This window comes from Lipophrys pholis (assembly GCF_963383615.2).
Source record: "Lipophrys pholis genome assembly, chromosome: 17".
NCBI classification, from domain to species: Eukaryota; Metazoa; Chordata; class Actinopteri; order Blenniiformes; family Blenniidae; genus Lipophrys; species Lipophrys pholis.
The window spans coordinates 50,331-77,796 of NC_137643.1; the positions used below are offsets into that span (position 1 = coordinate 50,331).

A 27,466-nucleotide genomic window follows, 5' to 3' on the forward strand; every position below is an offset into this window, starting at 1 on the left:
AGTGAGGAACATAAGTATTTGAACACCCTGCAATTTTGCAAGTTCTCTCACTTAGAAATTATGGAGGGGTCTGAAATTTAAATCCTAGGTGCATTTCCACTGTGACAGACAGAAGTAAAAGCAAATTCAGGATATCACATTGTATGACTTTTAAATAATTTATTTGTATTTTCTTGCTGCATATAAGATTTTGAAGACCTGAGAAAATCAGTGTTAATATTTGGTACAGAAGCCTTCGTTATATATATATATATATATATATATATATATATATATATATATATAAAACCCCGCCATCTTGATACCACAGTGGCGGAGTTTCAATTCTGGAGAGTATGGTCGTGCTGAGCCCGATCATGTACTACCGCCTCCCACCGACGGTGGTGATTGTCAGCGCCATCTTGGATTCTGCACTGGCATCTCTTGGAAGAGGAAGTTAAGTCACTTCCGGAACCAACGAGCAGCTGTTAGCGCGCCCTCTGCTGGTAAGTATTGTCAGTGAATGATGGAAGTAACTATTATGCAATTACTTTATTGCTGCTTTAACTAATACTGTGATTTTATTTCTACTTTTGAACTTGTGCTGATATTTTGACGTTTTAAGTATTACTGCTACTTTGACACTTTTACTACCTGTCCTTTAACTTCATAGGCTTCTTCAGCATTTGTTAGTTTTTCAGCTGAAGCATTCACATTTAATATTTAATGCATCTGCTGTTTTTTATTTAAGGTGATAAGAAATGAAGAGTTGACATTGCCTTTAATCATGTTTTTTTCAACCTGATTGTAAATGAGTCACCACATGATAGGACCAAATAAAAGTTACCAAAACTAAAGAAAGAGAAATACTTGATATTCAAACACATTTTACAGGGTATATGTTGTCACTTTCACAATACAATTAAATCTCATGAAAAAAAAAAATTCAGACACGAACTACGTTTGACTTTAGTGATTGCCCTGTAATGGCTTAAGGGTTGGCGTGTGTGTGTGTGTGTGGTTATTTACAGAAGGTGGAGGGATAGATTATTTTAAGTTGAGAATTGCTACTCTTTTTCCATGAGCTTGAAGCAGTAAGTGAAAATCTGATTTGGTCTAATGAAGCCAAAATGAGCTCCATTTCACACCATTGCATCTTTTATTTCCCGAGAAACAAAAATATACAGGGGCCGAGAGAAAGACTGCAAAAGACAAAGGAAAGGACTCATCTTTGGTTCCTTGTCACGGCAGGTGAAACGTCCCTCCAGGTGGAATAAAGGTGAACTGTCTTCGAGACGATGGTCCAAACTCAAACAAAAAAAGGATATGTGTCGTTTCTACAGTACATCAAAGCAGGATAGTGAGTATAATCATCGTACATTCTCCAAACTCTCGTCAGTTCACAGAATTACAACCAAGCGTTGCATAGAGGAACATTCTCTGCTCGATGAGGACACAATGGAGTTAAAATGTGGTGGAAATCAAGAAAAAAAACTCCAGAAGGTTAAAGAATGAGGACTTAGTCATAACAAAACACTTTCATAAAGTGTCTAAATGTTAAAAAAAAAAGCTCTACATCATACATGAAGAATAAATACAGAAACTGAACCCTACACAAAGAAATAAACACTTCAAGCAAGGCGTGGCAATCAGTTCACATTCAATATGTAGGGAAACTACGGATTTAAAGAGCTTCCTTCAATAATGATGCAGACCAGTGGTTCCCGACAAGGTCGGCGCCCTCCTGAAAAATGCCTTCTGCATGTTGGGATTCCTGCCCAACAAGGGAGACAACCACTGATTTGAACTGCTCAGATACACTTTGACATTTCTGTTAAGACTTCATGTGGAAGACAACAATCAACTGCCGACAGACAGACAGACACTTCATTCAACCTCTGATGGATCCTTTTGGAATCAACCGCTTTGTTTTTCCGTCATTTATGATGCCGATCGAAGACAGTGGGAGCAGGAAAACACACCGCAGGTTAAGCGACAGTGTTAGTGGAGTTTAAGAATAACTTTAAGTTGTTTGCTCATAAATAAACTGTCAAACAACTACAAGTGTTCTCCCTCAATTAAACTTATACTTGATGCGTTTTTAAGCTGCTGGCAAGAAAAGTCCCACCACAGTAACCCAGCATGCACTGTGTTGAGCCGAGCTTATAAAATAATGTTCATTTTAACCAGCAGAGAGAAAACACCCCCCCCCTTCGGACCACAAGTGTGAACGTTAATACGGAAGCGTCGATATCCTAATCCACCTTCAGATTGTGTCATGTTCCAAATATTAATTCATTATTAATTAAACTCAAATGAATCCCCACTTTCTTCTGATTGGTGAAGTTGTTGTCAGTGTGTGTGGATCCTCTGAGGACACTAGTTACACCTTTCATCATGTAAAGACCAGAGAGTCTGAGGAGGAAGAGGAGGCTGCTGGTTCGACGCCGGCCGAGAGGGGGTGGGGCTTCACTTTTGTGTGGCGACATGTTGACCGCCGCTGGCCTCTTGTAGCGGGCCGTCTGTGTTGAGTTCAGTGCAGGGGGAGGAGGAGGAGCCAGGCACCAGCAGAGAGTCCGTGGGCGGGGGGGAGGGGGATGGGGAGTCGGTCCCGGGGTCGGCCCCCTGTGCGGCCCCCTGCGGGCCGCACAGCGTCTGGACCTTCTTGTTGAGCTCGTTCCGCTCCACTTTGAGAGCCCGCCGAAGCTTCTCCAGCCGCTGGACTTTCCCCTGGAGGGCTTCGAAGTCTCGGTCTCGCACAGATTTCTGCACAACACAACACAAAACACACTGTGATGCCCCCCCCCGGAGTACAGAGAACGTCTTCCAACAATCTCATTGACTGTTTACTGATAACCCTAACCCTGAACAGGTAAACTGTCTGTATAAAACACCAGAATGAGCTAAAACTGATCCCATTCTTCTCAGAAGGTTCCCAATTCGTCCTGAAGGTGCTGGATTGGATTAGATTAGATTAGATTAGATTAACGCCTCAGCTCCCTGTTTGGTGGTAAGAGTTTTGACTTATTTTTCAAACAAAAATAAGCCTAATTTATTTCAAACATTATGTATTACAGTTGTAACACCGACAATTTAAAAAGCAGCTTTAATGTAAACCGTTTCCTTTTGGTTTTATTTTAAAGTAAATAGATTTCCAGATTCAAGAAACATGAACTTCAAACATTATTAGAGAAAAAAAATTTCAAACTTCTTCAACCAAAGAAACTGTTCTGGTCATGCATTTGGGTTTTTTTACAGGCTTAAATCAAGGGTGTTAAACAGTTCTTTTTCAGTAAAATAGTGCCATAATAACCTTTAAATTTGAACCTTTAAGTTTTTTTCGTAGAGAACACGAGATGAAGATATCAAATCTTTCCGCAAAAAACAAACAATTACTACCAGAAATGACTACAATCTCAACATAAAGCCAATGATAAAGAAAACTTCTGGTCCAAAACACAGTGAAATGCAATACAAACCTATGTATAATGTAACTGTTATAGAAGGTTCATACAAACTCACCCTGACAGTATGGCTCTGAGGCTAATGCTAGTTTGCTCACTTCCATGGCAGCGTCATCGAAATCTCAGTGAGATACCAGTGATTCTAACTTTTTTACCCGACAAAAATGTCTTCTGGACAGTTTTGGCCCACAAGCCTCATGTTTAACACCGCTGGTTTAAAAACATTAGAGGTTTCAAAGGTTAGATGGTTTATGAAATCTCAGAGTCAGAGATTCATCGAGCTGTAAGGCTACAAATGCAGGCTTAAAAACTGAAAACAACTTAAATGATAGAATGTAAGAGATCAGAATGAGCCACAACACTGGCTGGTCTTCTTAGCTTCTCTCATATACTTGTAGATTAAAGATAACCACATTACTGGTACATTATCTTCCAAAGAGCATCTTCAGAGTTCAGAATGAAGTTCTTGGATGTTATTTTAGGAGAATAAGCTCCGCAGCTCTCCGGGTCATTCGGAAGGTTTGATATCGTCACTATGACAACAGGAAGTGACAGGAACGCACCTCATCTGCCATCTCCAGCAGAGCCTTGTTGCTGCTCTCCCACCTGGAGCGATACATGGCCGTCTCCTTCTCAAGCTTCTTGATCTTCTTCGTCATCTACAGAAAGGGAACAGGAGTTAAACTTCCTCCTCTCCACTCAGTACACTCCTCTCTCTCCCTTTCTCTCCTCACCTTCTCCATCTCCTGCTTGAACGTGGTGAAGACCTCGTTGCTCTTGGAGAGCGTCGTCTGGAACTCCTCAAACTTCTCTGTGTACAGTGACAGCTGCCAATGACAACACAACACGTTTGATTGGACAGAACAGCGGCGGCCGCCTGAGGGGGTGAGTGAACAGCACGGAATACCTGCTGTTTGAGGTGAACTTCCTGCTGCTTCATCAGCTCGCACATCCTCTGAGACTCCACTGCTTCTTTCAGCAGCTGTGGGAGGAGAAGAAACCGTGGTTAGAACCAGCAGATCCGGACGGGGTGGGATTACTCTGTGAGAGGAGTATTTACAAAGTCCTTCTCTCTGTCGTGACGCTCTTCTGACTCCTTCAGCAGCTCCTGAGCCTGATGCAGTTTGGCGTCCACCAGCTGCTGCTGCAGGTCTTTGTGCTTCACCACTTTGTCAATGTGCTGGAGGGGCGACAGCAGGTCAGACTCTCACAGAACAGAGAAAGACGAGTTCTTGGCTCTGGTTGCTCACCTCCTCCCTCAGCTTGTACTGCTCGTACAGCTTCTTCAGCTTCTCTCCCAGCTCAGAGTTCTCCTGCCGCAGGCTGGCGTTCCTCTCATTGTGCTGCTCCATCTGAGCCTGGATGTCGTTCAGTGTCACCTGGAAGTGGGAGGTCACCTCCTTCCTCTTCTCCTCTTCCAGCCGAGTCCTCTGCATCCCTTCTTCCTGCAGACAGCAGGAGACGACCTGAAGAGCCTCGAGGACGCTGGCTCAGCTTCGAACATACAAATTGTGTTTACCGCTTCGACAGACAGTCAGACGCATCTGGACTTCTAATGATCCAATAGGGAAAACAAATCTGGCTTGTAGACGCTCCTGAGTGGTGCATCATGGGGGATTTAAAGGAGGGCATATGACGTATACACTGGATTACACCAGTGGGAAACATGAGTCACAGGCAGTGAGAATAACTCCATTAAGATGACCGCAAATTAACACATAACAAAGGACGTGAGGAAAGGTTGCAGCTTTCTTTCAATAATACACAAAGATAGAAGGGTTTTTTTTGGGAGGGGAGGTTTGGGCGTGATGATCATCTGTGGAAAAAAAGATGACGTCATCGCCCCCCTCTCCTCCCCACCACGGTCCGCAAGGTCATATAATAACCACAACAATCAAGCTCCGGTGGCGCTGCAGATTATACTGACGCTAGCAGCAGGAGGAGCAGGGCAATAGACCTATAGAACTTAAAAGTTTATGAGCAGGAGTCTACTTCTAAATTTGTATGTGCTCTGTGTCTTCTTCTGCATTTTTGGTGTTTGGTGAGTCACAAACTCACCAAACGCCCCTAAAAGCCTAGCATGTGTACTACATGCCCTGAAGCCTTGTGTTGAGCCATGCTCATAGTGATGTGTGGACGGAATTTATTTTGAGAACCCGGGAGATAAAATATCTTTTTGGCTCATGTGGACTAAGAGTCTCTTAGTAGTGGTGAGTCACCATTCCTAAATCCTTTATTTTGTATACCTCTTTGGAGATTTATATATATATATATATATATATATAAATAAAGGGGGGTAGGTGGATATTTACGTCACAATTCGTGACATCCTGTTATCTTTCCAGAATTCTGATTGGCTATCATGGCTTCATGCTTCTTGCTACACTGCCCCCTAAGGGTTTGGCATGCTCAAAGCAGCTCTGAACTAGTTGTATATGTGGGTCAATGTAAATTATAATTTTTTTTTTTTTTAACGTAGAGAGGGAAATATCCGGGATTTTTTTTTTTTTTTTTAACTGGGTACGTGTAAATGTCGCCTAAGTAAGTTCCCCCCATAATTGCTGAAGTGCCTCCTGGTGCGATACCTTGAGTGTGCGGTTGTGTCTCTGCAGCTCCCTGCACAGACTCTCCAGCTTGCTGCGGGCCAGGATGGCCTTGCTGTGCTCGTTCCCCAGGTTGTCTTTCTCCTGCACCAGCTGGCTCTGCTTCTTCTGCAGCACTCTCATCTGCTTCTGAGTGTTTCGATGCTCCTCCAACTGACACACACACACACACACACACACACACACACACACACACACACACACACACACACACACACACACACACACACACACACACACACACACACACACACACACACACACACACACACACACACACACACACACACACACACACACACACACACACACACACACACACACACACACACACACACACACACACACACACACACACACACACACACACACACACACACACACGACTTGCAGCCTCATCCTCAGAAATGACACTCCCAATAACTCAAACCAATCCAGCTTTAGTTCAACATTGAACTTTAGAAACTAGAGTAAGAAAATTACAATCGGTTGAACCATTAAAAACAAGTATTCAACCCTCCATCCATTTCCTGGCCTATACTGGCTACAGAATCACAAAAAGAAATGATTAGATTTGGATTTCTTTTCTCAACAACACTGTCAGTTTATAGTATTAGGTTACATTTAAATGTTTTCAGAGGTTTTGTCAGTATCTTCAAACAAGTTTTTACAAACTGTCCACCTCAGCCGTTATGCATCACATCTAAGAGAATAATAAGCAGCTCTATTGTCACTATAACCAGTATTACAGGTAACAGAGTACCAATACTCATTTGAAGTCACAAAATACAAAATTTTGACTGGTTAACTCTAAATCTGCTGCACTACTGACAATTATGTTTAAATATTTCAATTCTTTATCTAGAAAGATCAAAATCATGATGCCAAAAAGTAATCACTCTCACCAGTTCAGCATACTTCTTGCAGAGTCCTGCCAGCTTTTCCTCTGGAGTGCTGAGTGTGTTTAAAGTTTGCATGAGCAGGGTGATTTCTTTCCCTGCACAAAACAAAGACAACAAATACCAGAGGTGCTGAAACAGCCTTTAATTCTCAATATTCAACAGAAGTAAACTGCATGCTGTCCTGGGGCCTCATCTATAAAACCTTGCCAAGGATTCCTACTAGAAATGTTTGCGCACCAAAAAGAATTCGGATCAGTCAAACCGTGCATACGCACATCTGCACGCACTCTCCTTTTATCGATCCCAGTCCACCTGGAAGGTTGACAGTTCATATCCCTCCTCAACACGCCCACTTTCTACCATAAATGGTAGAGTGCTTCATGAATTTTTTTGCATATCAATCGGCCTGCTGTTCGCCGGCATTTGATGCAAAATCCTGGCAGAAAAGGCGAGGAAATTGAATTTTACCGAGAGCAAAATAGTCATGGGGGAGGCGGTGGTCAGGAGAATGATATTAGTTGGTCACAGTGGTGACTTCACTAATAAAGACAAAAAATAGTGGTCTCCAGCAAGGCGTCACCGCTGTAAATACTATGAGAGCTACAGAGAGATCTGTGACTGCAGAGTAGGAGAAGGAGAGTCTGATCTGAAGGTGGGGGTCAAAGGAGAGTGACATCATGGAGAAGAGTGACATCACGGTGGCCAGAGGAGAGTGACATCACGGAGGCCGGAGGAGAGTGACATCACGGAGGCCGGAGGAGAGTGACATCACGGAGGCCGGAGGAGAGTGACATCACGGAGGCCGGAGGAGAGTGACATCACGGAGGCCGGAGGAGAGTGACATCACGGAGGCCAGAGGAGAGTGACATCACGGTGGCCAGAGGAGAGTGACATCACGGAGGCCAGAGGAGAGTGAAATCACGGAGGCCTGAGGAGAGTGACATCACGGGGGCCGGAGGAGAGTGACATCACGGAGGCCGGAGGAGAGTGACATCACGGAGGCCGGAGGAGAGTGACATCACGGAGGCCGGAGGAGAGTGACATCACGGAGGCCGGAGGAGAGTGACATCACGGAGGCCGGAGGAGAGTGAAATCACGGAGGCCGGAGGAGAGTGACATCACGGAGGCCGGAGGAGAGTGACATCACGGAGGCCGGAGGAGAGTGAAATCACGGAGGCCGGAGGAGAGTGACATCACGGAGGCCGGAGGAGAGTGAAATCACGGAGGCCGGAGGAGAGTGAAATCACGGAGGCCGGAGGAGAGTGACATCACGGAGGCCGGAGGAGAGTGAAATCACGGAGGCCGGAGGAGAGTGACATCACGGAGGCCGGAGGAGAGTGACATCATGGAAGTCAGGCAGCAGCCCAGCAGACCGCTGGACACAAAAACAGCCCCAATGGTTGTGACGGCCACTGTGTGTGGCAGAGTGTCGGTAAGAGGAGATGGGTATAGACCAATAAAGTCCAGTTTTATCTGTTTATTAAATGTATAAATTAACCATAACCCTAATTTAAACAGGGACTTGTAAAAAGGCTCAGTAGTTTTATCCTCAGTCACTAGACTTGGAGGTGGTGGGTGAAGAGGAGGTCGTCTGTCTCCAGCTCCAGAGCGTCCAGAGCGCATGCCCGTGCCGGCACATCCAGTACAGCATTACGCACAGCTGTCACAGCGTTATTTATATGCTTACGCAGATATTGGACTGATTGTTACACACCTTGTCACAACGAATAATCCATCAGTGCTACCCACGCTCTATCATCTGATGATGAAAGTTTGACCTATGAACATTGTGACGCTGATTCAGTAGCTGTGGCTCACTAAAGAAACATTTATAACATTGCAACTTAGCTGTTTATGAGTATGTGGATCAATAAGTCTGATATGTGAAGACATTAAATGTATGAGAGGAATCTGGCTCAATTCTCTACCTGACCATCAGCACCGCCAGGTTCCCTTTCTCCAAAATGTGGTGCTCAACGTTCAAATTTGTCGTACTGGTACGACCATTCTCCCGCAAAGTTTTTTATTTTTTTTTAGATCACAAACTTTGCGTGGGAATTAGGATACGCATCTTTCAGGACCCTTTTTGTGCGTAGGCAGCCTTTATAAATGGTAAATGAGGCCCCTTGTTCTCGCCTCACCTAAGCCCTTCACTTTTTTCTTGTCGTGGCTTTTCTTCTGCTCCTTATTGCCTCCTCCATTCACTTTGCCCTCCGGCTTGTCGTCCTCCCTCTCGCCGCTCAGCCCGTTCAGCTCGGTCGTGTGGGACTGGCCGTTGGGAAAGGCGGCAGTGTCGTCGGGCAGTGACTCCCGACAGTAGGTGCTGAGGATGTCCTCCAGCTGCCGGCTCAGCTCCTCAGCCATGTCGCACTGAGTCCGAGCTGCCTCGGCAACTGCACACACAGAAAGGAAACTTCATGAAGAAAAGGAGCAAACACATTCTACAAATAGAAATTCTGATTATTGGGGAACAAGATTACAATTTAAAAAGTTGGAGCCACGTGTGACGATGTGGGAGTGTTTTAGCTTTTGATTTATCTGATCCACAACATAATTTAAAAAGAAGAGGAGGAGTTTACACGCAAGTTCAGTATGTGCTGAACTCTCAATTAGAGCTTTTCCACCAAAAAGAACCAGGTGATAGTTCAGGGCCAGTGCCAGGACCACTTCTTAAATGAGCACCACCAAAGAAGCGATTGTGTTTCCATTGTCAGGGAGCCAGTGAGAGCCACATCATTGAGTCACTCCAGAATGTGGGACGTCACTAATTTCACCAACGTAGTGCCGGCAGGATCCAGGAACCAGGAGACGGCCATCTAGTCTGACCTGAACCTCGGACCAAAGAGCCAGAAAACATTACGTCTCCTTGTCGCTCTATTGGTGTTTTTTCATTTCTATCTTGCTTTAGTCCAGAGCCCAGGAGTGGTCGTAGAGAAAAAAAATCATAATAATGCATGAATGAGCTTGCAGCTTATTTTTCAACACTACATAGTGAATTTCTGCTCCTTGCACCCTATTTCTGGATGTGTCTGAATCAAGTACTTCAACATCAGGGAGGAATCGAGATGTAAAATAATAGAAAGCAGCTCTACAGACATTTTCAATGGCAACCTACATAAAACGCACACTGATCAACAACAAAAGTTCTCTTTCACATGAAGCGCCATTAAAAGGCTCATTTTATGGCAAAAAATCCAGGTTTTCATTTAAAGTAGTATATAGTTAATTTTGTAGTTGCTGATGAACCAAAAGTATGGCTTTATTATAAAGAAGTTCTGTGAGTAGACAATGGTGTGACGTGTCATAGCAGAGCGCCCCCTGCAGCCTCATGCAGACCTCAGCCTGCAGTCATAACGCCATACAAGACCTGGAAATTAAGTTAGTTATAATGAAAAGCGTGAAAAAAAAATTATTGCTTTTAAATTATTTATCTGACGCAGCTGACTTTGTGACAGGGCAGGAGCTCTGCAGCAACAGTGCGAGAGCCATGGCTCCACCATCGCTTATTAAATTATCTCATTACCTCGTATTATTCACTTGAGGGAGCGACTTATTAAACGATTCCCACGGGTTGTTTTTTTTCTCTATAACCACTCTGGGGCTCCGTGTTCGCTGTAGATTTCAGAATGCCGGTACAACGACTCTTCCACCTCATAGGTAGCGATAACTCCGTGCCCAGCAACGATGTGGGGCCAGCTGAGCACCCGTTTAGCCCCTGATAGGCCGGGGCTTTGGCAGTGGAAAGACAAAGAACTGGTGCTAAATCTGGCCCTGGCTCCAAACTAGCACCTGGTTCTTTCTGGTGGAAAAGATCCCAATGAGAACAAAAGATGACAGGCTGTTGTTACAGAGACACACACATCTTCATGAGTTAAATTATCCAATACTGAAGAGGAATTCAATCCGTTTTTTGTAAATAGGGAGATGGAAATATTGTTCATGCTGTCACAAGAAGTGGAAACTTGTAATATATTGCAAATTTATCATTAAAAACATCAGCAAGCAAATGCAAATAATTAGAAATAAAAGTGCTATTAACGTGTTAAAAACTGTTAATTGACTCAGAGTTAAAACTGCCTTGTTCCGACACGCTACTGCTGGGAGATGTTATCATACAGCCCCAGTAGGAACCACATTCATCATGTCAGTCCACATTAATGTGTAAAAATCAGATGCCTGTACCATCACCCCCTCCGTCCTGGTCCTGTGGCGTCTGCGGCTCAGACTCTTTGGGGCTGCTGCTGTCTGGGCCGTCTTTAGCAGCAGCTGCAGACTCTGTCCCCTCAGCCGGGGGTGAAGTGCCTTCACTGCCACGAGAGGCAGATTCTTCACCCTCAGCTGAGAGTAAAGTGTCCTCACTGCACCGTGGGACAGATTCTTCTGTGTCTTGTTTTTTCATCTCGTCTTCCCGTCACAAATGGGAAAAATCCTGGAATAGCAAATGGAATCTGAGAAGGACAATGAGTTTCAAAACTTGGTATTCGCTTTATTACTGTCTTGCATATAGTTCTCAAGAAAGTGACCTGTGTGTAGTTTGCATGTTCTCTCCATGTGTGTGTCTGTGTGCATGTGTCCTTTCGTCCTCTGGAAAATCTTGTTTCGTCACACAGTCCACATCCATGTGAGGTTATTGGTTAATTAGGAGTGGTAAGAACTACTCCACCATTACATACATGAGATATAGAAATGAGAATATAGCACACTATAGCTCAAAAACATTCCTACCAATAAGATGATTCAGTTTAAAAGTCTCTGACGACGTTAAACAGACATATATTATTATTCTGTAAGAAGCAAAGTACTTTCGAGATGATATTCTGAATTAAAACAGATTATATTTAACGTGGTGGCCAATAAGTGACAGGCGGATGTAAGAGGAGGTAGTGATTGAGAAATACTGAGATTTAATGAGCACTTTTGACATCCTGACATGTAAATCCAGCTGTCTTTGTTTGTTTAAATCTACATCTGTTTTAAAATGGTTTTGTATTTACACATAAAACCAGTTGAACTTTAGCTTCGCTGAGCAGCACGAGTTAGTTCACAACAGAAACGTGATTAAACCCCCAAAACAGTGCTTTTTTCACTTATTTCGTCTCCTTTTAGTATCAAAACAGATCAAATCAACCTTCCCTCCACACATTACGTCTGCTAGCACATGCTAACTCTGGTACGCTAACTTCGCTTCCACGACGTTCGATCATACAAACCAAGCAGAAACAATAACAAACAAAAGCGGAGGATATACGTACTTGTTTTCACTTATTTTCCGCCGATCGTAGATGGTTTATCGTTCTTTACGTTTTTGAAGAAGGAAAAAAAATAATATGAGTCGTAGGTTTCAACGTGAGACAGGAGAATATCACTTCCGGTAACACTTTTCTTCTTCACTGCAGCTCATGGGTTGGTTTTTATATATATTGCCACCTACAGGAGACCACCTACAACTCCATCTAAAATTAGTTTTTGCAAAAAATGAAGGATTTATGATTCAGAGAAACTTGTTCATGGCTCTGAATGGCCTCAGTGGCACAGTGGTTAGTGCTCTCGCCTCACAGCGAGACAGTTGTGGGTTCCAGTACGGCCCGGTCTTCCCTGTGTGTGAGTGTGTGTGTGTGTTTCCTCCCACTTTCTGAAAAACATGTCCCAGGTGTCCCTGAGCAAGACCCACTCACCCCAACGAATTTCCCCTCTTGTGATTATTACAGTGCTATGAAAAATATTGAAATCTATTTTCAGCTGGATGGTATAGGAAATATTTGCCTTATCATGTCAACTCTATAATTTTCCCCACAAAACTACATACAAACAGCATCAATTGCAAAACTATTTCAAAGAAAAGTTTCTTGAAAACCTTTCATTTAGAAACAGCATGATCATCCATCATGATGGAATTATCTTATGTGAAAGTGATCACACAATAATTGTATATTTGTGAATGACCCTTTAATTAATAGGACCCAAATATTGTCTTCTAACACTCATCACAGATTCCTTGAGCTGCCAGAGCCTGTCCAAAAGGGACCAAACATTATAATAAAGCATTTTCACTCTTTTATTTAGCAGGGAAAAGGTTGACACAAGTTGACTGAATAGTCAGCTTGAGAAAAAGTGAGCTTCTTTGATCACTGTTAAATAGCCATTTTCAGTAACGCCAATATTTCTATATTGTATATATAGAATGTGGATATATGGACAATTAAGTTAGCTGACTACACACTGCTTGAAATAGTCATCTTTAACCAGGTTAATGTGTCTTGTGTAGTGTCCAATGAGGTCTACACAATGTTAACATGCAGTGGTTTTACAGAGACCGGTAAAACTAAAATAGTTGCCACATTTTGTGCACAGTGAGACATTGGAGTCTATCCTTTCCATGTGCACTCAGCCGGTCATCTATAATTAAAAAAGGGGTTTTGATATCATGGTACATCACCAGTACAATTGCAGTGTGGAATGTTTGGAGGGATAATACTATACATGAACAAATGGACCACAATCAGATTAGTTTGGGATAAAATATTAATAGCCACAATTTAAAGTTTTATTTCAGATGTCATGTCTGGGACTCTGCATATTTTTGCACCTTTAAAATAAAAATCATCAAAACCTTTCACAAGGTACCATTTCTACTGAAGGTGTTAAGGGCTTTTAAACTATTATGTTCTTCACACTAAAAATAAGCAGTCATACAAGTAGTTGTCAAGATGGCTACAATTTCAGTCTCTGGATGTTTATTAAAATATTGAAGTCAATTAGAGTTCCCCACATAAGAGTCACTGCACCAGCAGAGGGAGGCAAACATTGCAGTTTGGATTCACTGTTCAGAGTTTGCGCGTTGTTCACATGAACAAACAGGTGTGAGTGTCTTGCTTTGGTTGCATTTATTAAATTTAATCCACTTTCTGCATGAAACAAAACATCTTTCATGTGAATCCATGAAGAAACATTAAATACACAAAGCTGGACACAGATGTGTTGACTTTTATTGGTTTTAGTACAACAGTTCAAGTCACTAGCCACTGTATATTGAAAGATGCCAGTGTATTGCTCATATGCATTCCACGTGTAGACCCACTGTTCTGTGATGTTTAACGGCAGCATCCGTTCTTAACTAAATTCACAGCTATACATGTGCTTTGAAGACGAGCCCCCCGCCCTCCATATTTTAACAAAAAGCCAAGATATCAGAGGCAGCACAGAAGCATGACTGGCGGGAGAGGAGACACCATAGCCGCACTAACCTGCATGTAATAACAGCAGACACCTTCAACAAATCTTGTGCTACTTTAGAATTTGCCGTTTGTTTTTTTCAATCTTGAATACAGTAAGTGCCGAGAACAGGTGTGATTCACAGGGACAGATCCAAAACGCACTATGAAATAGGAGTAAAAGATCTATGCATAGAAACATGCTTTCCTCAAAAGGGATAAGTACACACGGCTAATTATTCCAAAAGGGGCAAAAGCTGCACAAAGCTACATATCGGATGGGTTAGACCGGATGAGGGTGTGGGGAGGAGGAGGCATGAGCCACGTGTAAAACCAGCACAAGTACACTTAGAGCAGGAGAATTGAAAAAATTCACAAAGTGGGACTTGTATTTCAAAAAGGTGGGCAGTGAACACAACAAAAATACTGGCCAAACAAAAAATAAATCAATCTTTGGATACGTAAAAAACCCTATACAATCCCCCATGTGGAAGCTTCAGTCTTCAGAAGCGTCTTCTGAGCCGGGCTCTTTGGTCTCCTTATTCTTTCGCACCTCTTCCAACTTCTTGTCCTGGAAGAGAGACACAAGGGGGGGGAGGAGGAGGAGGAGGAGGAGGAGGAGGAGGAGTTAGACCAAGGCTCCAGCAGAGTGAATGAACCACGGCCACGCTTCAAAAACCAAACCTTCTCTTTGAATTTCTCGTTCATGGCTGCCATGAGGGCTGTGCGGTTCTCTTTGTTGGCCTCCATCTTCTGGTTGAGCTTTTCCTCGGCCATCTTGCTGAAGTTGTTGTTCTCCTCCATAGCTTTCTGTTGCACCTCCTTTTCGTGCTCACGCTTCTCAGCTAGGTGCTTCAGAACCTCGGCCTCGTGGTTCTGGAAAATGACAGGCGAAGTTTAACTTCAGCAACAAGCTATTGAGAGAATGAAGGGTTCAGCCAGCTACAAAATAATTTTGAGGACTTCATTAACCTTTCGTCTCTCCTCTGCTGCATCCAGCTTCCTCTGGATCTCCTCCAGTGAGACGTCCTTCTTTTTGGGTTGAGACAGGGGGAAGTCACTCTTGTCTGGGGCGGGCGCACCCAGAATTACCTCGAAGGCCTGGCCAGAGGCCCGCTTGTCGAGCTCCTTGACCTGGATATCTGGATAGGAATAGGAAAATACATGATAATACATTTGTGGCCAGAAAATACTAATTTAAATCTGACATACTAATTAGATTGCAGGAAATACTAAATTATTCCAATTTGAGATTAATTATGAAGCAACATGAATCCAGTGTATGACAAATTAACATGTTGAGGACATGTACCTTCAGCAGATGCCATCTTTAAAGTGTACTGCAGGTCAATTCACCCTAAAAGAGAGAAACGCACTTAGTTCAAGTTAGCGACCTCTCGTGGACGATTTGCACCATTCATGAAGAAAATCCTAAAAGAACCAATTTAATGGCGACACTAAGCGGCCACATGGAGTACTGCACGCAACCACCGCCCATCAAGCCACACAAAACGACTTTCACTGGCTTCGTGCTGCACACCCACAGCATTGTTTATCTTCAAACGTGTGGCAGCAGATATATTCAGATCAATTCTACAAGCCATCAAAGAGAGGAGGGAGGAGACGGATGATGAAGAGGAGGATTTCAGCAGCCTGTCCTCTGCTGCGTTAATTGTTAATGAAAGACAATAGGCTAATTTAGCTGAAACAAAAGGCAGTGACCAGGGTGGGTACATGCAGCAGCTCGGTGCAGATAGGCCTGGGCGAGAAAGACAGACTAAAATAAATAAATAAATAAATAAGCATATCCGAGGGGGAAATGATCAGGGAGCACCTGTTCCTTAAGACCATGTGTTGAAGCAGCAGGAGCTTTGCACAAATGTGCCAGATAATCATGAACATGCAGTCATCCTGTGCTCAAAATCAGTAAACCTTAATTTAGAGGAAATATCCAGTAAATATGAGCCGAGTGAAACGACCACTCCCATGCCACCTTAGAATCAAACACTTTTGGTGAAATACCACACCTTGGCACACTAATCTCATACCTACATCATTTTTTATTGAATTTCAGACTCCCATATATCCAGTGAGTGTGACAATAACGCTTAAAATTCAGCTGTGAAGAGAGCTCCCTGCTGTCTCTGGCTTGCAGCTCCAAACAAAGACGCTTTTGACTTCGACAAGACGCGCAAACAAAGGAGCCGCTTGCAGGTTGTTCCCAGACTTTTTTTTTTTTTTTTTTTTTTTAATTAAAAAGACATAAAGAAAAGCGAAAAAAAGGCATCTCTCACAGGGAGAGGAGGTGGGAGACAACAGAGGGGAGGAACAGGTTTCGACTCAACCGTCGTCTGTTGGTGCCAACTGTGCCAACGTCTCCCTGCACATACAATAGAGCAGCAGGCAGCGTCCACACACAGACCACTACATACGCTTATGTCTATAAAACCTCCGGGAATTCGCCTCAACACAGCAAAAGAAGTAGAAATAAAAAAATAAAACCCTCTTCGCACTTGTCTCATAACATAACCCCGCCAATAAAGCACATTCAAACAAAGAGCCAGTTAGAATTTTCTTTTTTTTTCTTTTTTTTTTAAAGCGCCTTTTTGGAGCGCATGAAAGGTGCTGCAGATCGTACTCACAGGTGGAGAAGAGCAGTTTGTGGGCTGTATAGATGCTCTCACTCAGTCACACCTTCACCGATCTGAGGATGCTGCGCGCCTCTCCGAGTCTGCCGCGAGCCCTGTGCGCGGGCGCGCCGGGCGCGCTCCTTAAAAAGGGGCCGTCGCTCGTCAACACCGCCTCTCATTGGCTGGCGGCTCGGCGACGATTTGCTCTGGTTGTTGTTTTATCAGGCTTGTTTCCATCATCAACCCACCCATCTTCCTGAACAGAGGGTCTGACTTCAAGACTGTTTGTTCAAAAATCAAAGATGGAAACAATGTAATGGCACAATACTGTCACAAAGTTCTGTATTCTAGTAAAAGCAGTTTGTTGTCACTATTACTTGAGGAGTATCGTGTGCAATTCAAGTTCTCAAATGTAGGATAATCCAGGGGCCCCTAACCTGTTCCTGGGACCATCAGTGTCTGGCAACGGTCCTTTATCACAAACCAACTTTGGACCCTAAATTGCCCCGAGGTGTGAATGTGATTGTGTGTCCTGTTGTCTTTCTCTCCGTTGTTGTCCTGTGATGGACTGTCAACCTGTCCAGAGTGTATCCTGCTTTCACTCATAGTAGGTTGGGATCAGCTCCAGCGACCCTGAACAGGATTAATAGGATGGACAGATTGTTGCCGATTGCTAACCCTAACCCAATATAGACATGAGCACAAGAAAATGTCACACATTACTCTCACACTCTCAATTTTAATACGTCTAAATTGCTTAAATCAAACAATTTAGCAATCATAGACCATGCTTCCACTGGCAATATTTGTTGTCCAATGTAAAATTTGTATTTTAATTAAATGAAATTTATAAAAATAAAATCATACAAATTATGTGTATGGGAGTTCCAAGAAGTATAATGCATGCTTTTTTTTTTTTACCCCTTATATTTTAACCTATTTCCTTGAGCGATCATCTCCTGATCACCTCCAGGAAAAAGCTGCAGTTCTGAGTGAAGTCAGACTGTGGTGCACACACACACACACACACACACACACACACACACACACACACACACACACACACACACACACACACACACACACACACACACACGCACACACACACGTGTTGGAATAAGAAGCATGGCCCTGCTTGTATCCTGATCGTCTATGAGCAGAGGAATCTGTTGGGAGTGGCTCCTGTTCTTGCTGAGACATACCAGCAGTGTCTGCACACACAGCGTCCTCCAGAGAGAAATGAACAGAATTGACTGGTGCATGACATCATGGACGGCTGCAGCGTGGACCGGTGAGCTGGACAGAGCTGAGAGAGGCCACATTCAGTCAGACGTCGGGGTTTTTAAAAGGACAATATAGTCAAAACTTACATTTATTGAAAAATGCATTGAAAAACTAAAGACAAATATCTTTTTTTTCATGTGAGGTAAGAACTTTAAAAACTATAGCATCTCTACCTGCCCAGCTTATAATCACTTTCCTATTTTGCTGTTATCTTTTTCTCTTTTGTTGGTTCACAAGAGGAATTCTTAGAGATGGTCTCTTACTGAGTGAGTCGAAGATTGTTTGTAATACAGGCTCTGCCCAGTTTCAGGTGTGTACCAACCATAAATATAATAATTTTACCATTTTTAAATGTAATAACGCTGCTAATGTAATGACTTGCCAACAGTTTAATCGGATTTTTGAGTCGTTGTCAGACAAATGAGGCTATACTGGCCAGCACTCTGTTAATTATGGTCATAAAAAATATTTATTTTATTACATCCCCATCTCTAGAAAAAATGTTCCAGCTAAGGAATTTTGCAAAATGAGCTGGTCTGCACATCAAGCAGAAAACCACCCAGGTGATGTTTGTCAGTGTCCCAAAAACCCCTCAATCACCATAGATGGAGAGGAACTGGAGCACGGTGAGGATTACACATACCCCACAAGCCTTATCAGTTTGGATTTAAAGAAAGACAGAATATGAGTATGTCTCTTGAAATTAAGACTTGCAGGTTGCGATTGCTTGGTCATTTCCTGAGGATGTCCACTGACGGGATACCCAGAGGAAAAGAGGCCAAAAACGAAGAGACGATCTACGATGGGGACTAACCAAAGCTCAGGCCTGACGTCTCAAGATAGGATGAAGAGGTTGAGTGAGAGTGTTTTATTGCATTATTGGCAAGTTATCACATTACTCTCCATTATTACACACCCAGTGTCTTCGAGGCATTCTGTCAAGGCCAAAAACTTGTGCTGAATTCAACTTCAATCGACCCAGTCTGTTTGATGACCCACTATTTTTAGCTGACAGGATCTGTGTTTGTTCAGTCACGGTGATGCTGTTTGTTAACCGCTGCTGCCACGGTTAGATCTATTTTTACTGTTGCCATGTGAATATTGTCTCATCTCGAGATTTGGGCCTCGGATTTATATCAGTGGTGCTTCAGCAGAGAGAAATTGGATGTCCTCTCCTCCCGTGGAGCCCCGCTCGGACTGATCAGATGTTTCCAGACAGCCTGATTCAGTTCTCACGCTTCACAGTAAGCAGGGTCACCACAGTCTGAAGTGAGACGCTGTTATTCACACGCCTGGCTGTTTTCTCTGGAGGTTAGAGGGACAAACCTCCAGGGACTGGGAGGGGTGAGTGGAATAAATACAAGGTGCCTTTGGAATGAGAAAGTTAGTTGGTCTGTAGTGACATAAACTCATGTGATCTGTTGGTTTAACCCATTATAAGAACCTTTATTATCCACAATATAATGGTGACACTGAGAGAGAGCATGTGACTCCATGGTGTATGACCTTCGTGTTTGATTTGACACGCTTCTTAAAGGTGGTGATCCGTGGGATTCGAACCAGTGAGTCTCCAGATGTATGTTTTCTTTCTAATCTCTGGTGAATCAGTGAATTCTAAAAAAGTTTTCATAAGGTTTTGACTAGTACTAGAAAGTACTAGTACAGCCTGAAAAAGTTCACATTTAATGCACTTTTTTTTTTTTTTTTTGAAAAACAGATAGTGAACACCTTGGCATACAGTATAGATTTGATTGTATGTGATTTTTGTTCCATTTCAAAAGTCCAACATGTTGATAAATCTAGTGGACATCCAGTATCTTGAACAGCATAAAATCATTCCCAATTTTTCCAAAGTATGACGTTATCTTGTGGGTGTTGAATCCTCTGATCGTCCCGTTTTGGCCCATATTTGTCACCCCTGCTTCAAAGAGTATTTGGGTTAATCCATGGTCTATTTTGTTCTCACTGTTCCAGTCCATGTATTTCTTTTCTAACATTATTTTTTTTAAAAACGGAGTCGTCCTGTTTCTGTTGATCAATACATTGCAGGTGAGATAACAGTAAACACATAATTTCCTATGAGAACATTGTTTCTATTGTTATTTTTGACACGAATACCATCAACATCTATTCAACCATCTTTTTTCAGGAGTTTTTCAAACATGTAACAAGTGGCACATTTTTGGGGAGGTCTGCCCTAACCCTAACCCTAACCCTAACCCTAACCCTAACCCTAACCCTAACCCTCCACATGTTACTCAGTATGACCTTTCACATCATCATGATGGATGTTGCAGTCATCACTTGTATTTTTCACCTTTTAGCGGGAGTCAGTCGGCTGAGAGTGGCCAGGCATCTCTGTCCTAGTAAGGAGGAGCAGATGGCGTCTACAGCCTGCCAGCATCACCCCCCCCTCCCCCCAAAAAAATCTCTCGCGACAGGCAAATGGGAGACAGCGGGGGGAGGCATATGGAAGATGGGTGGTTGCTGTCTGTCAGAACAGTCCAGCAGCCGCACAAGTGTGTGTGTGTGTGTGTGTGTGTGTGTGTGTGTGTGTGTGTGTGTGTGTGTGTGTGTGTGTGTGTGTGTGTGTGTGTGTGTGTGTGTGTGTGTGTGTGTGTGTGTGTGTGTGTGTAAAAGGGATTTGTTCATGTCTGAAGGAGGCAAGATTTCAGACATTGTGTCACTGATTATTTTTTCATACACTCTGCCATCTGGGTACGAAGAAACATCACTGTTGCTATTCAGGTTATTGGACAATTCATCGAAATATGAAACCAACCTGTTCTCTGAGGATATTTTAAAAGTAGTATAAAATACTGTTGTGTGCATTTTATATATATATATGGGTCACGGATCGTAGTGAACCCAAATGCAGACACAGACCAGGTTGTACAAGAGTTTATTTTGAAAGGAGGCGTACAAAACCAGAAGGGAGATCCAAAAACAAGCAGTCAAAAATCAGGAGGTCAAAAACACAGAGGAGATCGAGGGAAGAAACACGATGAGAGGCTGGGGTCACGACACAAGCTACAATGACAATCAAGCACTGAAACAAGAGGAAGAGGGGTTTGAATACACAAGGTAAGGGCAAACAGGTGATATGAGTAAACACTAATCAGACACACAGCGGGAGTGAGAACAGGAAGGGTACGCAAACAAAGATGCAGACAAGACAAAGACTTCAAAATAAAACAGGAAGCGGCAAACAGGGAAGTGACGCAGACTTGATAAACGCAAGAGGGACCCTTACTATATATATATATATATATATATATATATATATATAACAATTGGTATGTACTAAATATGGCTCAATAAAGGGTTAACCCTGCACACTGATTCAAAATCAACCAAGCAGAAACATAAAGGCTCCTAGCTTACTAACTTGTTTACAAGAACTTCAGGTGTGAAAATGTTAAACAGTGTTTCCAGGCTGAAGGCAAAAACAGCTTCCAACTAAACGGTGCACGGGGTTAACTGCATGGAGATTATAGAGCTGCATGATGAAAGAGAGAACAAGTGGCTGCATGATGGGGGAACACAGGCGGTCATTATTAATCTTTACATCTCCCACTGTGTTGCCGGTGTGTCGTAGCAGCAGCTTTCCTCCAGGACCATGGAGGAGTGAAGCACTCAGCCATGCTGGAGTGTGCTGGAGCTTTCATGCAAGCCGGATCTGTTTTGTTTGTTCAGTCCAGACAATGGATCCGCCTCCTCTATCCAATCCACAGAGGACCATGGGATCCCGGAGTGTGTGGATGATTCACAAGAGGAACCAGGAGTCCGGCTTGTTTGTCTGAGATGTGTTTTTAGCATATCCAGTAGTCCAATATAACAACTGTAAACATAAAAAAATTATGCAATATATCCCCTGTTACTAAAACCTATATGTCAGGCACGTTTGAGTGTAACTTTTATGTAATGGCACGTTACATAATCAACTGAGCAGCTCTCCTCTCCGGGAGGCTGCAGGCTGTCTAGAAGTGATTTCAACATCCCTGCCCCCGACTCCCATCTCCTTCTGTATGTGTGTGTGTGTGTGTGTGTGTGTGTGTGTGTGTGTGTGTGTGTGTGTGTGTGTGTGTGTGTGTGTGTGTGTTTGAATCATGACTGGTTACTGTAAAAATGTGCTGTGATATCAAAACAAAGAGAAGATACATGAAAAATCTATATTTTGGTGTGTTTAAAACCTCCTTGAGAGATTATATGATAGAATGAGATCAAGGTCAAGGCAAGTGGCTTTCATATGTACACTGTTGTGTGCATCTTCCCTGGAAAAACACCCATCAACCACATGGTTTAACAGATCCATCATGGAGCAGCATTTGCGGGTCATTTGGGCCCGACTGCTCTTCTCCCTCTACACCACACGTGTCGAACTCCAGGCCTCGAGGGCCGCAGCCCTGCACGTTTTGCATGTCTCCCAGCTTCAACACAGCTGATTGCAATGAGCAGCTCGTTATCTGGCTTTGTGCTGAATGTGATGATGAACCATCAGGACATTCAGGGGAGGGAGACATTGAAAACGTGCAGGGCTGCGGCCCACGAGGATCTGAGTTTGACACCCCTGCTCTACACCAATGACTGCACCTCAGGGGACCCTTCTGTGAAACTCTTGAAGTTGGGAGACGACACCACTGTCATCGATCTCATCCAGAACGGTGACGGGTCTGCCTACAGATGGGAGGTGGAACAGCTGGCTCTCTGGTGTAGTCAGAACCACCTGGAGCTAAACCTGCTCAAGACTGTGGAGAGGATGCTGGACTTCAGGAGAACTGCACTGTTACCTATTATCTTATTTAGTCCTGAATATATTAGTCTTTAATTACTTGTTGATATTTTTTGTTTAATGTTATTATTTAAAGTTTACATTTGTACAGAGAGTGCACAGTTTACTGGGGCCAAATTCCTTGTATGTTAAACATACCTGGCCTATAAAGCTGATTGTGATTGTGATTCTGACCTGGTAAGAGCAAAGAGGATTTTCGGCAGAAACACCTGAGGCTAGAAGGCAGTAATGAATCTTGTTGGAGTGAAGCCCAGCATGTGGTCCGACAGAGACGAACACGTGTGAATTCAAGTCATTATAGTCTGTACATGCAGGATCAGAGAATCAGAGAGAGTCGGGTGTCAGGCTTGATCCCTACCATGTTTGCTTTGATCATGCTGTTGTCCTTTGACCCGTGGATGAAGGTACAAAAGACCCAGAATCAGTGCAAAGATGAAAGAAATGACCTGAAATCAAATTGAAAGTACAAAAGACACCAGAAATTAACACAAAAAATACTAAATGATCATCGATATGAAGAAAAGTCCAGAAATAATATTTGAATTACAGAAGAGACTTGAAATGACCATGAAAAGACAGAATTTGACCAAAAAACACCACAAAATAACCACAAAGATTGTAAGAAAGGTCAGAAATAATATCTAAATGACAAAATAGAGTAGAAATTACCACTAAGTGGCCAAAGGGAGACCTCAAAATAACTACAAAGATTAAACAATGTACAAAATATTTAAACAAAAAAGACTAGATATTAACAAATGACCATAAAATAAAAAATTACCAGAAATAACATTAGCAGAAATAACACTTAAACTACAAAAGAGACTTGAAGTGATCACAAAAGACATAAAATGATCAAAGACACCAAAACCACTACAAAAGTAAAAGAATTCCAAAGATAACAGTAAACTTTAAAAGAAATGAAAAATGACTCAAAAAACACACTAAAGGATCACAACAAATTAAAAAATGACCATAAATGATATTTAAACTACAAAAGAAACCACAGAGATCTAAAAACAACTACTAAGAAAATATTACAAGTGGAAGCACCCATAAATGATAACTATGAATAAAGTCGGTATTTTATTAATTCATTATTTTAACACCAAACTAGTTCCCCGTGACTCACAGTTCTCTCATTGAAGTACAAGTTCCTCAGACACAATTGATTATAAGCTTCAAAAGCTAAATAGGATTTATAGAAACCTTTACAATGAGCAAATGCATGTTGTTAGACTATCTAACTCCACATACAGCTTCTTCAATCATATCATCTAATCGTTGCAGCTCCACATGACTCCTCCTCATCAGCCCTTCCACCTCAGCCTTGACGTCTCACTATCTGTATGCACACAATAGCTGCGTTCTCGGTTTGGTCCCCTAATGAGTCCCAGCAGATGGGACCCACCCCCTCTGAGGCGGTGGGCAGGGGCAGGGGCAGGGGCAGGGGCAGGGGCAGGGGCAGACCGGGCCGTTTTCACATTGTCTAACAGTGGAAACACACAAAGCAGAGATTGGGGTAAGCTCTAAAATGACTGGATTAAACATTCATGCTGGCGGCACAGTGACGATAATGGCATTGTGTTGAGTTTGGAGAACAATCGTTGGAGGTAACAACTTGCCTGTAACACCAGCATCATGTTTTTTTGTTGTTTTTTTAGATATATATAAAATGTACAATGTGAAACTGGTGAGTGGAGGTGTTTGTTACTGGATTGTATGCTGTTATATTCAATAATGAACATATACACATGTAACAAAAATCAGTTCACCCATTCACACACACAATGTCCAGTGTCTTGCTCAACGATACTTTGACGTACGGGCAGATGCAGGAATCGAACCTGCAACCTTCCCTTCGAGAGATGGCCTGCTCCATCAACTGAGCAAAAATATTTTTGTGCTCTCTGAACACTTCCTCGGTGTTAATGAAGTCAGTTCTTATTTCTCTTTATCTCTGCTCCAGGTATCGCACTTTCAGAACAATAAAGCTGGTGTCAAATTACAAAGCTCAAAGCTCTTGTGTTTGGCAGTCTCAGAAATATAGAGCGCAGTTAGGCTAGCTTTGTTTCTACTTTTATGTCTTTTTAAGGGGATTTTAGATGTTTAGTTTATTCAAATGTTATGTCTGAAACAAAAATGCAGATAAAATCTTGACATTTGAGAAAAAGGAGCAATGAAATGGCCATTTTATGGAGTTTATCCTGACACACATTCAATCCATTCTTATGTGAACTTCCTAATATATATGCAGGGCAATGAAAGGCACCTTAAAATGTCAATTTTACATCAATGACGAGATGATGGCAACACAACATGGCGTCTTTCAACGAGGTACAGACGCTCCTCTTGGTAACAGGAGGAAGAGCTTCAGCAAGCAGGAGCTCCTCCTCTCAGTAACAGGAGGGGCGGAGCTTCAGCAGGAGCTACTCCTCTCAGTAACAGGAGGGGCGGAGCTTCAGCAGGAGCTCCTCCTCTCAGTAACAGGAGGGGCGGAGCTTCAGCAGGAGCTCCTCCTCTCAGTAACAGGAGGGGCGGAGCTTCAGCAGGAGCTCCTCCTCTCAGTAACAGGAGGGGCGGAGCTTCAGCAGGAGCTACTCCTCTCAGTAACAGGATGGGCGGAGCTTCAGCAGGAGCTCCTCCTCTCAGTAACATAAGGGGCGGAGCTTCAGCAGGAGTTCCTCCTCTCAGTAACAGGAAAGAGGAGCTTCAGCAGGAGCTCCTCCTCTTGGTAACAGGATGGGCGGAGCTTCAGCAGGAGCGCCTCCTCTCGGTAACAGGATGGGCGGAGCTTCAGCAGGAGCGCATCCTCTCGGTAACAGGATGGGCGGAGCTTCAGCAGGAGTTCCTCCTCTCAGTAACAGGATGGGCGGAGCTTCAGCAGGAGCTCCTCCTCTCAGTAACAGGATGGGCGGAGCTTCAGCAGGAGCGCCTCCTCTCGGTAACAGGATGGGCGGAGCTTCAGCAGGAGCTCCTCCTCTCAGTAACAGGATGGGCGGAGCTTCAGCAGGAGCGCCTCCTCTCGGTAACAGGAGGGGTGGAGCTTCAGCAGGAGCTCCTCCTCTCAGTAACAGGAAAGAGGAGCTTCAGCAGGAGCTCCTCCTCTCAGTAACAGGATGGGCGGAGCTTCAGCAGGAGCGCCTCCTCTCGGTAACAGGATGGGCGGAGCTTCAGCAGGAGCTCCTCCTCTCAGTAACAGGAAAGAGGAGCTTCAGCAGGAGCTCCTCCTCTCAGTAACAGGATGGGCGGAGCTTCAGCAGGAGCGCCTCCTCTCGGTAACAGGAGGGGTGGAGCTTCAGCAGGAGCTCCTCCTCTCAGTAACAGGAAAGAGGAGCTTCAGCAGGAGCTCCTCCTCTCAGTAACAGGATGGGCGGAGCTTCAGCAGGAGCGCCTCCTCTCGGTAACAGGATGGGCGGAGCTTCAGCAGGAGCTCCTCCTCTCAGTAACAGGAAAGAGGAGCTTCAGCAGGAGCTCCTCCTCTCAGTAACAGGAAAGAGGAGCTTCAGCAGGAGCTCCTCCTCTCAGTAACAGGATGGGCGGAGCTTCAGCAGGAGCTCCTCCTCTCAGTAACAGGAAAGAGGAGCTTCAGCAGGAGCGCCTCCTCTCAGTAACAGGAAAGAGGAGCTTCAGCAGGAGCTCCTCCTCTCAGTAACAGGATGGGCGGAGCTTCAGCAGGAGCTCCTCCTCTCAGTAACAGGATGGGCGGAGCTTCAGCAGGAGCTCCTCCTCTCAGTAACAGGAGGGGCGGAGCTTCAGCAGGAGCTCCTCCTCTCAGTAACAGGAAAGAGGAGCTTCAGCAGGAGCTCCTCCTCTCAGTAACAGGAAAGAGGAGCTTCAGCAGAAGCTGGACGCTGCTGTTCACAAGGAAAAAGTTTTCACTGTGTTACAGAGAACAGCTTGGATGGCTGCGGAGTTGCAGCCAGATAAAGCCGCCCGCCACTGACCGCTTCCGTGTTCTTCGCTGGACGCGTCCCCGCGTCGTTCTCAACCCCGCCTACATTTTAACAATACTTTCTGTGATGGGACCGCGAGACACAGTTGGGCCTGGGTGTGCTTTGCCGTACTGTACCCTGCCGCTACGCCCCGCTCCATCACGTACTGCGGAGGAACCTCGGCTTTAAAGTCTTACTGAGACTTTCACTTTTTGTATCTTTAGTTTGTATTTGAAGTTATTCATTATCAATAATCAAAGCTAGTTATTTATAATCAAATATCTAAAACACTGTAAAACTGATTAAATTCAACTATAGCTCACAATTTGTTTAGCAAACAATAATCTCTAAATGAGAAAAGTTGAAAGAGTAACATAAAAAAAGTTGCAAAATACCAGACAAGCAACTTCTCCGTCATGCATTCTGTGATTGTTATAATGCTTCACTTACTCAATAGTCTTTCAAGTGAAATGCGGAAATGCTGAAAACTATGTAGTTAGCATGTCAGACCACTAGCTGGCGTATTTTGGTTGTTATTGTGATGAAACCACACACGCAGGGGCAGAGAACAATACGCTGTAAACATTAAAAATGGGAGTACCCAAACTTTATTATGGACAGATGACCATGTTTATTACAATGAATCTCAAGTATAAAATGATAAAG

The 27,466-nt window shown here is 43.6% G+C and overlaps 2 protein-coding genes across 3 annotated transcripts; both read right to left on the reverse strand.

Annotated features, from left to right (window-relative positions):
• Positions 1–705: 705 nt before the first annotated feature.
• On the reverse strand, positions 706–12,342 carry txlna (taxilin alpha). 2 transcript variants are annotated; one of them, XM_080484414.1, is made up of 11 exons: positions 12,201–12,342; positions 11,131–11,396; positions 9,090–9,341; positions 6,952–7,043; positions 6,029–6,199; positions 4,694–4,888; positions 4,504–4,623; positions 4,351–4,425; positions 4,178–4,270; positions 4,007–4,102; positions 706–2,745 (listed from the first exon to the last, which is right to left on the reverse strand). In XM_080484414.1, exons 2-11 carry the CDS (start codon positions 11,345–11,347, stop codon positions 2,449–2,451), a joined length of 1,608 nt encoding a protein of 535 aa, XP_080340540.1. In that variant the 5' UTR covers positions 11,348–11,396; positions 12,201–12,342; the 3' UTR covers positions 706–2,448. The 2 variants fall into 2 exon arrangements, with proteins under 2 accessions (XP_080340540.1, XP_080340541.1); XM_080484415.1 differs by having other exon boundaries at positions 743–2,745; positions 11,131–11,377.
• Positions 12,343–13,458: 1,116 nt separating this feature from the next.
• LOC308122990 (stathmin-like) lies at positions 13,459–17,072 on the reverse strand. The gene is made up of 5 exons (XM_080485196.1): positions 16,802–17,072; positions 15,472–15,516; positions 15,132–15,301; positions 14,844–15,035; positions 13,459–14,730 (listed from the first exon to the last, which is right to left on the reverse strand). Exons 2-5 carry the CDS (start codon positions 15,485–15,487, stop codon positions 14,656–14,658), a joined length of 453 nt encoding a protein of 150 aa, XP_080341322.1. The 5' UTR covers positions 15,488–15,516; positions 16,802–17,072; the 3' UTR covers positions 13,459–14,655.
• Between the last annotated feature and the right edge of the window lie 10,394 nt (positions 17,073–27,466).

Excerpts from the sequence above, each read along its gene's own strand:
- txlna (XM_080484414.1), bottom strand. The coding sequence starts at position 11,347 with ATGAAAAAACAAGACACAGAAGAATCTGTCCCACGGTGCAGTGAGGAC. Across the intron at positions 7,044-9,089 it reads GAAAAAAGTGAAGGGCTTAG|GGAAAGAAATCACCCTGCTC; the intron begins GTGAGGCGAGAA and ends TGTTTTGTGCAG. Across the intron at positions 4,271-4,350 it reads AAGTTCACCTCAAACAGCAG|CTGTCACTGTACACAGAGAA; the intron begins GTATTCCGTGCT and ends TGTCATTGGCAG.
- LOC308122990 (XM_080485196.1), bottom strand. Across the intron at positions 15,036-15,131 it reads CAGCAGAGGAGAGACGAAAG|AACCACGAGGCCGAGGTTCT; the intron begins GTTAATGAAGTC and ends GTCATTTTCCAG. Across the intron at positions 14,731-14,843 it reads ACGAGAAATTCAAAGAGAAG|GACAAGAAGTTGGAAGAGGT; the intron begins GTTTGGTTTTTG and ends TCTCTCTTCCAG.